Below are 13,916 nucleotides of genomic sequence, written 5' to 3'. Positions count from 1 at the left end.
GGGTGCTGGCAGAGCTGTAACTTACCTCTCCTGCAGCTCCTGTCAGCTCCCTCCTCCTCCGCGCGGTCTGTGCAGCTCCCTCTGTCAGCTCCCAGTGTAAGTCTCGCGAGAGCCGCGGCTCTCGCGAGACTTACACTGGGAGCTGACCGAGGTGCTGAACGGACAGCGCGGAGGAGGAGAGAGCTGACAGGAGCTGCAGGAGAGGTAAGTAAGATCTCTGCAGCCCCCACAGCCCCATTGTCTGTATTATGGCAATGTAAATTGCCATAATACAGACAATTGACTCGAGTATAAGCCGAGTTGGGTTTTTTTAGCACAGAAAATGTGCGAGTATATACGGTATATGAATATGCTCTTTTACATTGCTTCTTGGTCACAAAGATTCACATTATTATACTCATATGCTAATTTATTTATTCATTTAATAGTTTGAATTGAGCTTATTACAACTTCCGTTGTAAAATAAAACAAAGGTGTAGTTTTATCAAAGTGATGTGAAAAGTGGAGCAAAGTTGTAAAATTTTTTTTTTTTTAAATCTAACGGAATATACCTGATGATTCCATTTGTTTCTATGGTGATTGCCCCACTGTCTGTCATTTGACAGCCATTTTCCAGTTAGCACTCTTCTAAATTTCTCCTCAAATAATTTTTTTTCTTATGCAATTAAGGATAGCACCACTGATCCTAATGTGATCTATAATAAACATGTACCTTTCACATGATTTTCTAGATGAATGCCCTATTCATCCCCCCTTCCCCCCCATGGTCATGAAACATGACTGATGAAACAACAAAAGGCTTTATTGATGAGTTTGCAAAATCAACTGACATATAAACATTAAAGATGGCCTCTCTTTACAGTGTGGTAAGGAGCAATACATGTATGACAAATGGCAAGTTATGATCTTCAGGGTTGGAAATTGCTGCTTCTTATGGATGAAATATGGTTGTGAGCTAGATGAATCACACACTGATAATATTTACAAAATGTTTGACTATCAATATATAGTATTGGTGAGATGAGTGAGAGTCCATGTTCTTTGTGTGATGTCTTGTATTGATTGTTGTACTTTGCAGCTTTTCCGAACAGTACATCTGAGACACGAGTCAACCAATCTTTTTTTTTTTCTTCACTTCTTTCTTCCAAAACGCTGAGGTACTGCCATGCTCCAGAACTGAGGTGCCATTGAATCCCATCCTCGTGAATGTATTCTGCTGTCTCCCACCATTGTGCTGCGCTCGTCCCTTCCAAACCTTTAAAGGCAAATATGGGTTTTATGGTCTGTATAGCATCCCATTGTTCCAAAACTCTTTATATGGAATTCACAATAGTGTTTGTATATGTTAGAAAAGTAAGTGTGTGTGTGTGTGTGTGTGTATATATATATATATATATATATATATATATATATATATATATATTATAGTGTATGGATCTGAAGAAGAACTTGGCTTAGTGCTTTTGGTTCTAAATAAAGCAACATGTTTGTAGTCAGTGAAACTACAGATGGAGAAAATGTATAACGTTTATTACACATTACTGGGCTGATGCATTACATATTTGGGGGTTAGGTGACTAGGTTTGTTTCTGATGTTTTTAAAGATTGAACATTCTGTGCATTTCCTCATTCAGTATTCAGCTAATTTTAACTTGAAGGTTACCTCTGGGGCTGGAACTGGAAGGAACTCCGGGCAGGTCTGTTATGTAAAATTGTCCTAAGCAATATATTCAGTGCAGTTCTCTCATCTGACGTTGGGTGCGGAAACAAACTTTCATCCATCTGAAATGCAGAAATGTATTGTGAACACTTAAATAGGACTTATTTGTATGCAATATTACACAGCTTTGGGATCCCTTTAACATTAATAAATGTCAGGAGTTTATAGTTATCTCTCTGCCCATATTTTAAATACAGGGTTTATATCAGACTCTTAATCAGGAATGGATCATGGCAAGGGTGCCCATCTGTCTCCAATACTATTTGTTATATAATTAGAACCTTTGGAAATTAAACAGTGCAGATATCTCTAGTGTTCACATAGAAGATAAGATATAAAAGTATTTTTACATGCAATGTTTTAATTACAGTTCCTTACACATTTGTTTCTATTCCAGAAATGGTATCTTGCATATCACAAAACTATAATTACCACTCAGTAGAATATGCCTGCAATCTTCACTTTCGCTACATGTTCCCTAATATTCAATGCTGCTGCTTGTCCATTTTTGCTTGGACTTTTTTTGTATTTTTATCTATATGTTCAAGTCAGACACTGCCTCTAGTTCTCTAACACTGTTTGCGCAAATAAAAAGACAATGATTGTGCTTATGGTATGAAAAACTAAATCTACATTTATTAACATAGTATCTCTAATGCTTTGGAGCAGGTTATTGCTTCAGTAGGGTAGATTAGCTACTTAAATTATTCTCAATATTTTCCAAACACTGCATTCTCTGATATACAATAGCTGAGGGACATGATGGGAAATGTAGTTCAAAAGCCGCTGTGTTGTTAGGATCTGACATCCCCATTGTACTGTGCGCCTCTTTCTTCATGCTCTTGGATAATTTGGCCTCTAAAACCATACAAGGTGACTAATATGATCACGATCTTCATTGGATGCTACACAACCACGTCTCCCAGTTTTGTTCTTGTAACTCTAACCTACATACCCATAACCTATTGCTGTGCTTGAAAAATAATTCCAATCTGGCTCTCTTGACCTTTAAATCTTGAATTCCTGACGGTTTCAGGCGGCTCTCAAATGCAACAACTCTTTGATTGGTAATGTCTTTCAAATATATACCAAACCCTTGGTTGTAGAGCAAGTTCTTTCTAAAATGAATGATTTAATACACTTCGTTAGACTTTCAAGGCCCAACACATCCTTAAAAGAACACTCCGGGAACCATAACCACTACAGCTCGCTTGCAAGCAGTTTAATCCATATGATCCCTTAAACTACAGGATGATGTGCAGAGCAATGTACTGAATATTCCATCTCTGTGTATATAATTATTGTTATAAACACTAAATTATCTCCAACACATTTAAAATTGCTCTGCCACTCCAACTAATAAATCCAATAGATTGACAGAGGTTACCATCCTTTTAAAACTATTACAAGTGTCCAAGATAACTCTATACTTTAATAGAGCTGACAGCTTGGCCTCTCCTCATTGAAAAATTCAATTATTTATTTACATCAGATACACGTCCTCTAACCAAAGCAAGGCTGTGCAGTAGAAGGACTTGACTGATTCCAATTCTGCATTCTGATACACTCTATAACGGGTTAATCGGAAATCTTCCTTTGTCCATTTATTTTGTGTTCATGTTTATTTATGCTTTTTTATTATTTATTTATTTTTAAATCTCTTTATGTGGTATTGAGTGAAGATGGGATTTTTTTTTTTTTAATAATTTTTTTACAATAGCATAAGATGGCAGCATAAAAAGTTTGTGTAAAAAAAAAAAAATTAAGAGGTCTGAATAGTTTCGGTATGCATAATATGTGTAATTGACACAAGCAGTAACAGTCATATGAAATGAAGCAAGAGTATCTATTAACACTGGCATGTTAAAGGGGCACTCTTGGCCAAAAATCAGAAGCCTCTCATTTTGTTCTATGGAGCTGATAGCTGAGCTGTCAGTTATTTAACCCAGTACTGTGAATGTGTAACAGTGTAGATCAGACACTAGCTGTTCAATGTTGTATATAGAGACTTAAAGGACCACTATAAGCACCCAGACCATTTCAGCTCAATGAAGTGGTCTGGGTGCCAGGTCCATCTAGGATTAACCCTGCCTGCTGTAAACATAGCAGTTTCAGAGAACTATGTTTACATATGGCTTAATCCAGCCTCTAGTGGCTGTCTCATTGACAGCCGCTAGAGGCACTTCCGCGCTTCTCACTGTGATTTTCATTTATTATTGTTTAACCCCCTTCAGCCCGGCAGGAGTGGGACCCTGAGGGTGGGGGCACCCTCAGGGCACTATAGTGCCAGGAAAATGTGTTTGTTTTCCTGGCACTATAGTGGTCCTTTAATATGTGACTGTGACTGACTAGCATACACAGGATATAACTCGCCACAAAACTGTCCTACTGCCTGTTAATCTTCAAACCGTGCAGGAGGGGCTGACTACACCAAAGGGTTGCTCAGAATAGTGTTTTCTGTGACTTGCAGTTCACTTATCGTTTCTTTTTTTTCTCTCTCTCTCTCTCTCTCTCTCTCTCTATGTAGTTATGAAAGATTTTAGCTTCCTCTCCCATAGATTTTTCCCAAAGACGTACAGCTGTGTTATCGAACACTGCATGCTAGGAAAGAGTCAAATAGGGAGCTGACAAGCTGTACCCACGTGCAATGGCTAACAGGTAGGAAGTCCTGTGTGTGTAATATATATATATATATTACACACATACCATATATTCTGGGATACACATCACTTTTATAAATCGATAGGCGACATACAGAAGGTATGTAGAAGTCACATGCTGCAGGTAGTAAATTAGGTGATAAATCAATCCGGAACCCTGCAGTATTTTCACGTGCTGCCAATCAACATGATGAAATTATGTGTGTCCCAGAAAACAAGGTGAATATGGCAAATCTATATACAGATTCTTGCACAAGGTCTGTACTTGCCTAAATATGCACATTATAAGGGTGATTTGTTTATTTTAATAACTCTGTGGATATTGAAGCTAGTGAACAGGGAGAGAGTGTGCTGGTTTTTGCACAATACAAATATATATATAAAATGCAACGCAAAATATTACAAGTTTGGTAAATTGGCTATAAAAGGCATAAAACTTCACAAACCTCTTTTAAGGTCTTTATTCTCCAGGACTCTCGCACACATTGCACTCATACACAGTGTAGGAGGAAGGAGGTATTGTAATGTATATTTCCAGTGTTTGAGGTAGAGAACTGACTGGAGCTCTTGCTCTGTACACAGAGGACCAATGCTGGAGCAGAGATGAAGGTAAGTGCTGGATTTTATGTTTTTATTTATTTTTGCTTTGCACTGTATTATTATTACATATAGGCCGACTAGGCCTCAACTACATTTGAGGGGAGTCCAGATCTCAATCCTGTTTGCTTTTCGTGATACCCACCCTTTTCAGACCACAGAGCTCTCGTTACTTGCTTTCCCCAAACTGTTTCCCCAGTCATGCCTCAATATTGTAGCAAGATACTAAGCAGAAAACTAACCCAGGATCAAGTCAAGGCAGCTTGGTTCACTGTAATCCAGGTAATCGTTCTAGGTGACCTCCCAACATGTGTACCTTCCCTTACTATAATACTTGGTATCCCAATCACTCGAGTCCAATGTACCCATTGTATTATGTATTCTATATACCGTACTTCTGCCATGATACTATCTGTTCAGTTATGGAATTGTAGGGTCACTTGCTGTATGTTCAGCATAGATCAGTGGTCCTCAGCCAAGTCCTGAAGGCAAACTAACAGTGCAGGTTTTAGGCATTTTCTAACTCTGTTCCTGCAGGTATACTGACATCTGGCCCACTGGGGGCGCCTTGCATGCTGGGGTGGGAGCCACTGGATGGAGCACACATTTCTAAAACATTTTTAGAGTTTGTGAAATGACAATTTTCTGCAACTAAATTTTATATTTTGTGTTCGAATCTGTAATGGGCGTGTTAAATCGTGAACTACCATTTTTTTTAAATGTAAGCCAAATTTGCAGGGTCTGTATTTCCGCAATTTGTACGTTTTTCCGTTTGACTGTTATTACCTAGATTTCGCTTGTGGCTTGTTCACCATGTATTGCTGTATTTATAAATCTAGGGTTTCTTATTCTGAGATCTTGCCAGTAAGAAAAAACACATATTCTTATTGTATACTGTTACGTGTAACTTTATATATAAACTTCATAAAGTACTTTTTTTTTTTCCAGTTTGCATTGATGAGAAACTCTAGAACAAGAACTGGATTTGCTAAATAAACTAAATGGACAACTATATACTAGTTGCCTCCGCCTTGACTACCAATGCGCAAAGTTTAATTTTTTTGTAGATTTAGTTTATATCCTTTTTTTTTTTTTTTTTTTTCTACAGCATAACTGTATTATTTAAGTGAAGGAAGTAGTGGGGGATGTACAGTATTACGCTGTTGCTTGCTCCATGATTTGGAAGGTGCACAACAGAAATATGGATTTTAGGAGGATAAGGGAACCTGACCATAATTAATCCAGCACTGTTTATAACAAAGAGAGACTGACTAAAGCACCTTACATTTTCAGCCATTTCTCTCCTTTTCCTCCTAAGATAAGCTCAGAGAAAATGTTTTATATACTGCAAGACTTCATCAAAAGCCTTAGTTATGTAGAAGGGATGTAGATCGACTCAGCTGCCCCACGTGGCCTCATGGGATTCTCTCTCTGATACAATACATGTTCAGGAAGTTGTAAGGTGTGATTTATATCTGTTGTGTAACTATAATTGTAGAATCCTGTCCAAGTGAATTAGTTGTCTTGTTGTTATCTAGATACTGTGTCTATCTACTAAACAGTAACTTACGTTGAGGCATCAACAACTGTGCAAAATGTAGCAAATCGCAGTTTTGTGAATAGTTCCCTCTTGATGGCTTTAGTGTATACTTTTCATCAGAGATAATCAAAGTGGTCCTTGGCTGAAAACACACACTTCTAATCACAAACCTCACCAGAATCTGAAGTCATACCTGATCACCTTTACACACCTTAACGTTGGTAGGACCCACCTTGGTACATTCTTACATACTCTTACATAAACTGTGAATATGTCTCACACAATATTATTTTATCAATGCTGAACTTTTTAGTATTGTTATAACAAATCAAACGCTTCTCAAATTCTAAGCTTTCCAAACACACACACAAATGTTTCTACATAACCACACAAATCCAAACTTGTAGTAAACTGAAAGCCAAATTGCAAAGTATAGGGGGAAAAAATTTGATTTTAAAATTAAAACCAAAAACATGATTTTTCTTTATTGTCAAGGCTTGGCTATTTTAGCCTTAATATTGTAGTATTTAAATTCACTACAATTTGGTGTTTAGTGAATAATTGGCGTGCTTACGTCAATCAATAATATTTTGCATTGTTTGTGAATCTGTGCTGTCACAATGGAAGAGGGCAGAGTAAAATTAAACAAAATACACACACATATAGATATATATATTATTTTTTTTCTGTAAGATTTAATATTTCACCAAACAAATAAAACCCTTGCCATTCCCATTAAATCATTTATTTATTTTTTAGAACATGCATCCTGGCTTCATTTTTCCTTCCTTGAACTTACCTGTGAATCCAGGTAACCAGGAGCCACCTCTTGGTAGTTTTCTGGTGGTTCACCCTCTGCTTGGTGAGACTTGGCACATGTAACACATGCAAGGACAGAGATGAGCAAAAGGACAGGGAGCTGCATGGCTGAGTGTAAGATGTGATCAGATAGACCCAGGCCACCTATATATAGTGAATAAGGATCAGGGGGAGGAGACTCCATGCTTTCAAGGTGGATAAGGTGATTAATCTGCAGAGTGGAGAGGCACTACATGTCCCTGTCACATCGGCTTGCGGGAGATGTGACCCATGGGGCTGTTAAATACTCCCCTTAGACATGAGAAAATCGTACCTCTGTGTTATTACGAGGATAAATCCAGCTAAATTGTACTTAACACCCCATTTGCACACATTTAATTGAAGACTGTTTGTCCTACTAATGCACAGGGTATCCCATTGGGAGGGATGTGAGTAATTTGTTCATTTCTACAGTCAAAGATAAATTCCTTTAGCTTAAACTGTAATAATTGTTTTTTTTATTTATTTATTTTAAATTGTGTTTTACAGACTTTGGGGACATGTGCATGTCTCATTCCATTATGGTTGTGTATTTAGTGAACTCGGTCCACTGCAAAGCTCATAGAAAATACAAAAAATGCACAAGCCAAGAAAGATATGTATTGGGTCTTAGCTTTAACAGAACTGTAGTTATTAGTTAACTGATTGAAGCTCAAACTCAGTCTGTTCTTGGACTACAAGCCCCTTTGTTTTTGGTTGAGGATTGTGTGTACTTTTGTACCAATGACTGTCTACCTGTTAAAGAATCAGTGATGGTTATAATGGTCTTGTCCATAGTATGGCATTTTAGGCTGGGGCTAGTTTATCATGCGTACGGAGCCGCTAACGAATATTCCATGCCAGAGATGTCCCTATTAGTGATGTCCCGAACAGTTCGCCGGGAACTGTTCACCGGCGAACATAGCTTGTTCGTGGCGAACGCGGCTGGCGAACATATGCGATGTTCGGTCCGCCCCCTATTCGTCATGGTGGTGGGAGGGCCTGGGAGGGATGGTCTGCTGCTGATTGGCTGGAATGTGTCTGCTGACTGTGAGGTACAGGGTCAAAGTTTACTCAATGATGACGAATAGGGGGCGGACCGACCATCGCATATGTTCGACCGCCGCGTTCGCCGGCGAACTGTTCGGGACATCACTAGTCCCTATGTACAAATTGTGATGAAGATATGTATGGCCATTGATCCTTAAGGCTTTAGCAAGTGTGGTTCTCAAATCTACAATAGTAACTAGAGCAGGCATGGATACTTACAAACCCATCACCAACAGCCTCTTCATTAAGCAACCTTTCGCACATAAAACAGTTGTAACAAAATAAATTAGCTATGCAATAAACAAATAAATATAAAAGAGTTGTAACAAAAAAATAAGTTACTGGTAACTTGTTTGTCATCATAGAATAATCACCACAATGTGTGATGATCTTCCCCTCACAGGCCCGTAGCTAGCACAGAAAGCACCAAGCCCTCTCTATTTCCAGCAGGAAACCCAGGTGTAAGAAACCATACCAGTAACATAATCCGAAAAGCCCACAACGTATGTATTTCTCGCAAAGGGCAGGTCCTGCAGGACTACTAACGGGAACGGCATTCCTGCTGCGGAAAAGGTGCAGGAACACCGTTCCCACCCGTTCCTGCAGGACTCAAACCCTGCCTGAACCTGCCCCTCACTAGCACGCCCATCTTTCTCAGTCTGCTCCTCTTTGCGCCAGAAGCCAACATCACTGCTGCACTCTTGCGCATGCACGGTTCTGCATAGACAGAACCAATTACCTGCCCCAGTCATTGGTGACGGCTGTCAAGGTTGACACTTAGACTCCGCTATAAGTCTAAGAAAGTCATTTGGAGGAGAAATACAGGACAACAAATTATTGACATGCACCACTTTTTGGTAACCTAATAAATTACTTCTCCTCGATGTCTGGGCTCCTCAGCAGGACTTTTATTTCTCGATTTAAGAGTTCCTGAATGTGAGACATCTTCACTCCTCTCTGTTCCTGTGTATCTCAAATATTTTCACAACTCTCTTGCAGACATTCCAACGGACCACCAATCCTTGTCAAAAAGTCATCCCTTCAAAATTTCATTTGACTTCTTACTCATTTCTGGATTACTCATTTACAGACTCATGCTGCATTTTGCTCCCGGAATTATCCTTTCCTTATATTATTCTTTTATAGATTTATTTCCATCCACTTTTAAAGATTAGACAAAATCAGCTCTATCCAGTGTCCCATTCACGCTGTGCCCACCTCTATACAGCCAGCCGTAACAACACTGTCCCTTTAATTCTGTGCCCACTTCTAAACAGCCAGCTGTACTTACTGTCCCTTTAATTTTGTGCCCACCTCTAAACAGGCAGCTCTACTTACACTGTCTTTAACACTGTGTGCCCACCTCCAGCTGCACCCACAATATTCCTTTCACTCTGTGCCCACCTCTAAAGCCAGCTGTGCCCACCTTCAGCTGTGCCCACATTGTCCTTTATTCTGTAAACTCCTGGTACATGTCTGTCACCTATTCTGTTTCTAATCCAGTGACAGAAAGTGGCACCATCTAACCCTGTCTTTCTCGGGGTGCTTCCACTTCACTCCAGCCACCCTCTATTTGTCCCTATGAACCCCGACTAGCTCGCCTACGTCCTTGTTGCCGCAGCTTAATTTCCAAATCAATAGCCTGCTGCATACCGTGTGTCATGGCGTCGTAGCATCACTGGTTGAACGCAGCCATTTTAGAAGTTGGGAATAAAAGTCTATTTTTTAGGTCTGGTGACGTGGCTAATGGATTAGTGTGACTCGAGCAGCCATGTTTATTACGGGCATAACCAAGAGACCTTGAGAGACACTCAGCTCTAGTGTCATTCAGATAGAGGCTTGGTCTCTAGTAGAGGAAAAAAAAAAAGAGAGAAAGTGCTCACACTGTGATGTAGTCAAAGGGCCCCCGGTTAGATGTGGGTCCCCCGCAGTAGTCATACACAAGTCCCAGTCCCCGGGAGATGTACCGTATTTATCGGCGTATAACACGCGCCTCATTTTAAGAAGGAGATTCCAGGAAATTCCCCCCCCTCCCATAGTATTCCCCCCCTCATCCCATAATGTCCCCCCACCCTTTCCATAGTATTCTCCACCCCCTCCCATAGTATTCTCCACCCCCTCCCATAGTGTTCCCCCCCTCATCCCATAGTTTCCCCCCCTCATCCCATAGTGTCCCCCCCTTTCCATAGTATTCTCCCCCCCTTTCCATAGTATTCCCCCCCCTCCCCACTTTCCCTTCCCTTGTCCCATAATTACTTACCTGTCTTGAAGCGTGGGCCGGCTTCACAGCGCGCACCGCGGTACTGGAACTTCAATTTCAGGTTCCGGTTTCCGGCGGGACTGAAAGGAAGTGTGCACACTTCCTTTCAGTCCCGCCGGAAACCGGAACCTGAAATTGAAGTTCCAGTACCGCGGTGCGCGCTGAACACCGGCCCACGCTTCAAGACAGGTAAGTAAACATGGTATATCGGCGTATAACACGCACACATCATTTTCCCCCTATTTTCAGAAAAAGTGCGTGTTATACGCCGATAAATGCGGTAGTTACTTTGTGCAGAGAAAAGATTCTGTAAGATGGTTGTGTCCGAGGGGAAGAGATTCTCTGGGGAACATGTCTGTCCAGGATTGGGAGGTATGGAATATATTATCCAAAGGGCAGGTCCTTCAGGACTACTAACGGGAACGGAGTTCCTGTTGTGAAAAAAAAGTGCAGGAACACAGTTTACAAGCATTCCTGCAGGACTAGAGCCCTGGAAATTATACAAAATCAGGATCCTGATAATTTCAATATAACATTATAATTTCCTCCGTCCCGTATAATGCCAATTTAGCATTAAAAAAACAAAACAAGAGAGAACAGTCGCATGATCAGGTCGCTCCGAGCATCAAACGGAGAAAACTTACTACTGTCTTACCCTATCACCCCCTCCAAACGACTACAGTGCATTTTAACGCTACATGGGGCGAAAAGGGAAAAAAACGACACCAAACAAGCCTGCCTCGGGGCTCACGATCGGGGAGATGTGGAGCCAGGCACGAGGCGCCAACGAAGCCAAAATGGCGGCACTACATGGCGGCTGCTCTGACTTCTCAGAAGACATATCTGATGACATGGAGGAGGAGGACCAGCCGACTCCTGCACCGGTACGAAGGGTGAAACACAGCGGCACAGGAGTGGGCTCAGAGCCGGTGACCACGGCAGCCCTACAGGCAATGCTGGCAGACCTACAAAAACACATCCACGAAGATGTCATGGCGGTACGCACAGACCTGAGAGGCCTGACAGGCCGCATCACAAAACTGGAGGGAACCTCACACTCCCAAGCCCAGGAAATTGCGGTGCTACAACGAACTGTGCAAGACTTACAATTGCAGAACCTGCAACAAGAACGCCGTCTGGCGGCTCAAGAGGACTCCAGGCGCAGGCGTAACCTAAAGGTTAGGGGGGTCCCTGAAGAGGTTCCGGACGCTGAGCTGCCGAAGGTAACGGGGCGCATACTAGCGGCGATACTACCACACAGACAGGGCAAACAAATCACCCCAGAAGAGATCTTCAGGGTCCCCAAGCCACGGAGGGCCCCGACCACCAGCACCAGAGACGTGATTATTACCTTCCGCAACGGCAGGGACAAAGCGGCGGTCCTCTCAGCCCTACGGGGCAAAACACCTCTCCGCTTTGAGGCCATGGACCTGGCCTTCTTTACAGACCTATCCAACAGCACCCTCGCCTGGCGGAGGTCGCTGCGCCCTCTCACCTCCGTGCTGCAACAGCACAAGATTGAATATCGCTGGCGGTCTTCCCGATCCCTGGCAGTAAACGAAGGGACCAACACACACATCGTCCAAGACATTCAAGACGCCCCAGCCTTACTGCGGACCTTGGGCCTGTCGCAAGAACCTCTCTCCCAAGAGGGGCCATCTAACACCACCTCCCCAATCCACACCTGGGACCCGACAAGGGTCACCCCATTCGTACCGCATGGCAGCACGCCGAATTCCTACGCGGCGATCACCACTTAAGGCTTCTCGACTGAATGGACAGAAGTGAAGGTTGCATACTGACCCCTTTGTTGTGCTGGCCATATGTGACCCCAACGATGGGGGAAAAAAGGTACTCTCACAATTTATTGCCTAGTGACTCCCAAGTAATGGCTTTTGACCTAGTTGTTGTGCCTACAGTTGTTAATAGATAGAGGCATATCGGTCACATGCGGCCACAGCGAAACTACAAGTGACTTTATTGCTCCGGACCAACCGTGGCTACACGGGCCTTGTCTGGCATTATCGGCTGCTCCCACGACTCCTTATGGCACGTAGACTGACATAGGAATGACCCCAACTGTGACAAATCACCTCCTGGGTCCTGGGATTGGAAGAGACATAGTCCAATATTACCTATTTAGCATGCACGGCAAGTCTGGACGGCGGAATTCGTTTGGAGAGGTCCTCCGTTCGAACTGTGTTGGAGACCTGCGGCAGAGAATCTCCGCTGCTGATGAAAGCTGTGGTTGGATCTGACACCACAGGGATGGCGTGAAGGGTCTAGGGGTATAATGCCGTTAGTCAGGGAATGTCCTTTGCATTTTACGCCTGCTCCGTCCTAATATAGGTGCTATTTAAACCTGTTACTAAGCCTTGGGTTACAGACAGCTTGATGTGATGTTACTTATGAGCATGTTATGTCAGTCTCACTGCTATCACAATAGGGCTAAAATCACGCTTGTACTAACATCTTAAACACTGACAGATCCACACAAAGGCCCTGCAATGCCTTGCAAACCACTGCTGTTTAATCTAGCTTCTCCACCTAACCCGATGAACATGTCCCCACTATTGCTTAAACGAGCCATTAGAGCACACTCTCACAGCTTACATCACATGAACAGGGTACAGGATGTCACATACGTGCAATCGTACCTATGAACCTTAGTAGCCAGGAAACATACATTGCTTGACAAACACCACACCTATTAAGCACCCGCGGTCTATGCTTATAGATATTGTTTTATATAACCAAACCTGAAAGCGCTAACAGGTTATTTATTATTTATATTTCGCTAATTGATAAGATGTTTTCATTATTCATGCTTTAAGTTTCAACATTCTTGTACAACCACACACGACTAAGTAACCCACACTGACCGCTTAACTTGTATTGCTATATATATAGGACGTACACGACTATACTACGCCCTAGCTATTTCACTATAAAATGTGATACTACATTTACCTTTCTGTGCCTACGACAATACACCCATTTTTCGCTGTGTTAGTCAGTTAGCATGCTGCCATTCAGATCATATGATCCATAACTTGTACTTTCAAACTCTAGGTTCACGACAAAACTTGCTAAAACATGCTATGCTTAGCCAGTTGTTGACAACTTTTTATATATATATATATATTTTTTTTTTTAATTATTTTTATTTATTTTTTTTTTATTTTTTTTTATTTTTTTATTTATTTTTTTTTTTTTATTATTTATTTCTCAATATATAGACTTTTACTGATT

General features: G+C 41.7%; 2 protein-coding genes across 3 annotated transcripts in view; one reads left to right on the top strand and one right to left on the bottom strand.

Moving 5' to 3' along the window:
- TARBP2 (TARBP2 subunit of RISC loading complex) overlaps nucleotides 1-13,916 on the top strand; it is a 78,319-nt gene that overhangs the window by 51,889 nt on the left and 12,514 nt on the right. The window lies entirely within an intron of this gene.
- On the bottom strand, nucleotides 806-7,442 carry NPFF (neuropeptide FF-amide peptide precursor). Its single transcript, XM_063445290.1, has 3 exons — nucleotides 7,317-7,442; nucleotides 1,664-1,782; nucleotides 806-1,255 (listed from the first exon to the last, which is right to left on the bottom strand). The coding sequence occupies exons 1-3, from the start codon at nucleotides 7,440-7,442 to the stop codon at nucleotides 1,132-1,134; spliced, it is 369 nt and encodes a 122-aa protein (XP_063301360.1). The 3' UTR covers nucleotides 806-1,131.

The sequence above is a fragment of the Pelobates fuscus genome, chromosome 1 (genome assembly GCF_036172605.1).
Source record: "Pelobates fuscus isolate aPelFus1 chromosome 1, aPelFus1.pri, whole genome shotgun sequence".
Classification (NCBI taxonomy): domain Eukaryota; kingdom Metazoa; phylum Chordata; class Amphibia; order Anura; family Pelobatidae; genus Pelobates; species Pelobates fuscus.
Note: the sequence above shows the minus strand (reverse complement) of the source record. Positions and strands in the feature narration are given on the sequence as shown.

What these genes read in the sequence shown, in the direction of transcription:
- NPFF (XM_063445290.1), bottom strand. Translation starts at nt 7,442, where the DNA reads ATGCAGCTCCCTGTCCTTTTGCTCATCTCTGTCCTTGCATGTGTTACA. An exon ending in CTGGTTACCTGGATTCACAG is followed by an intron (nt 1,783 to 7,316) that starts GTAAGTTCAAGG and finishes TCTGCATTTCAG; the next exon opens with ATGGATGAAAGTTTGTTTCC. An exon ending in TTCCAGTTCCAGCCCCAGAG is followed by an intron (nt 1,256 to 1,663) that starts GTAACCTTCAAG and finishes TTGCCTTTAAAG; the next exon opens with GTTTGGAAGGGACGAGCGCA.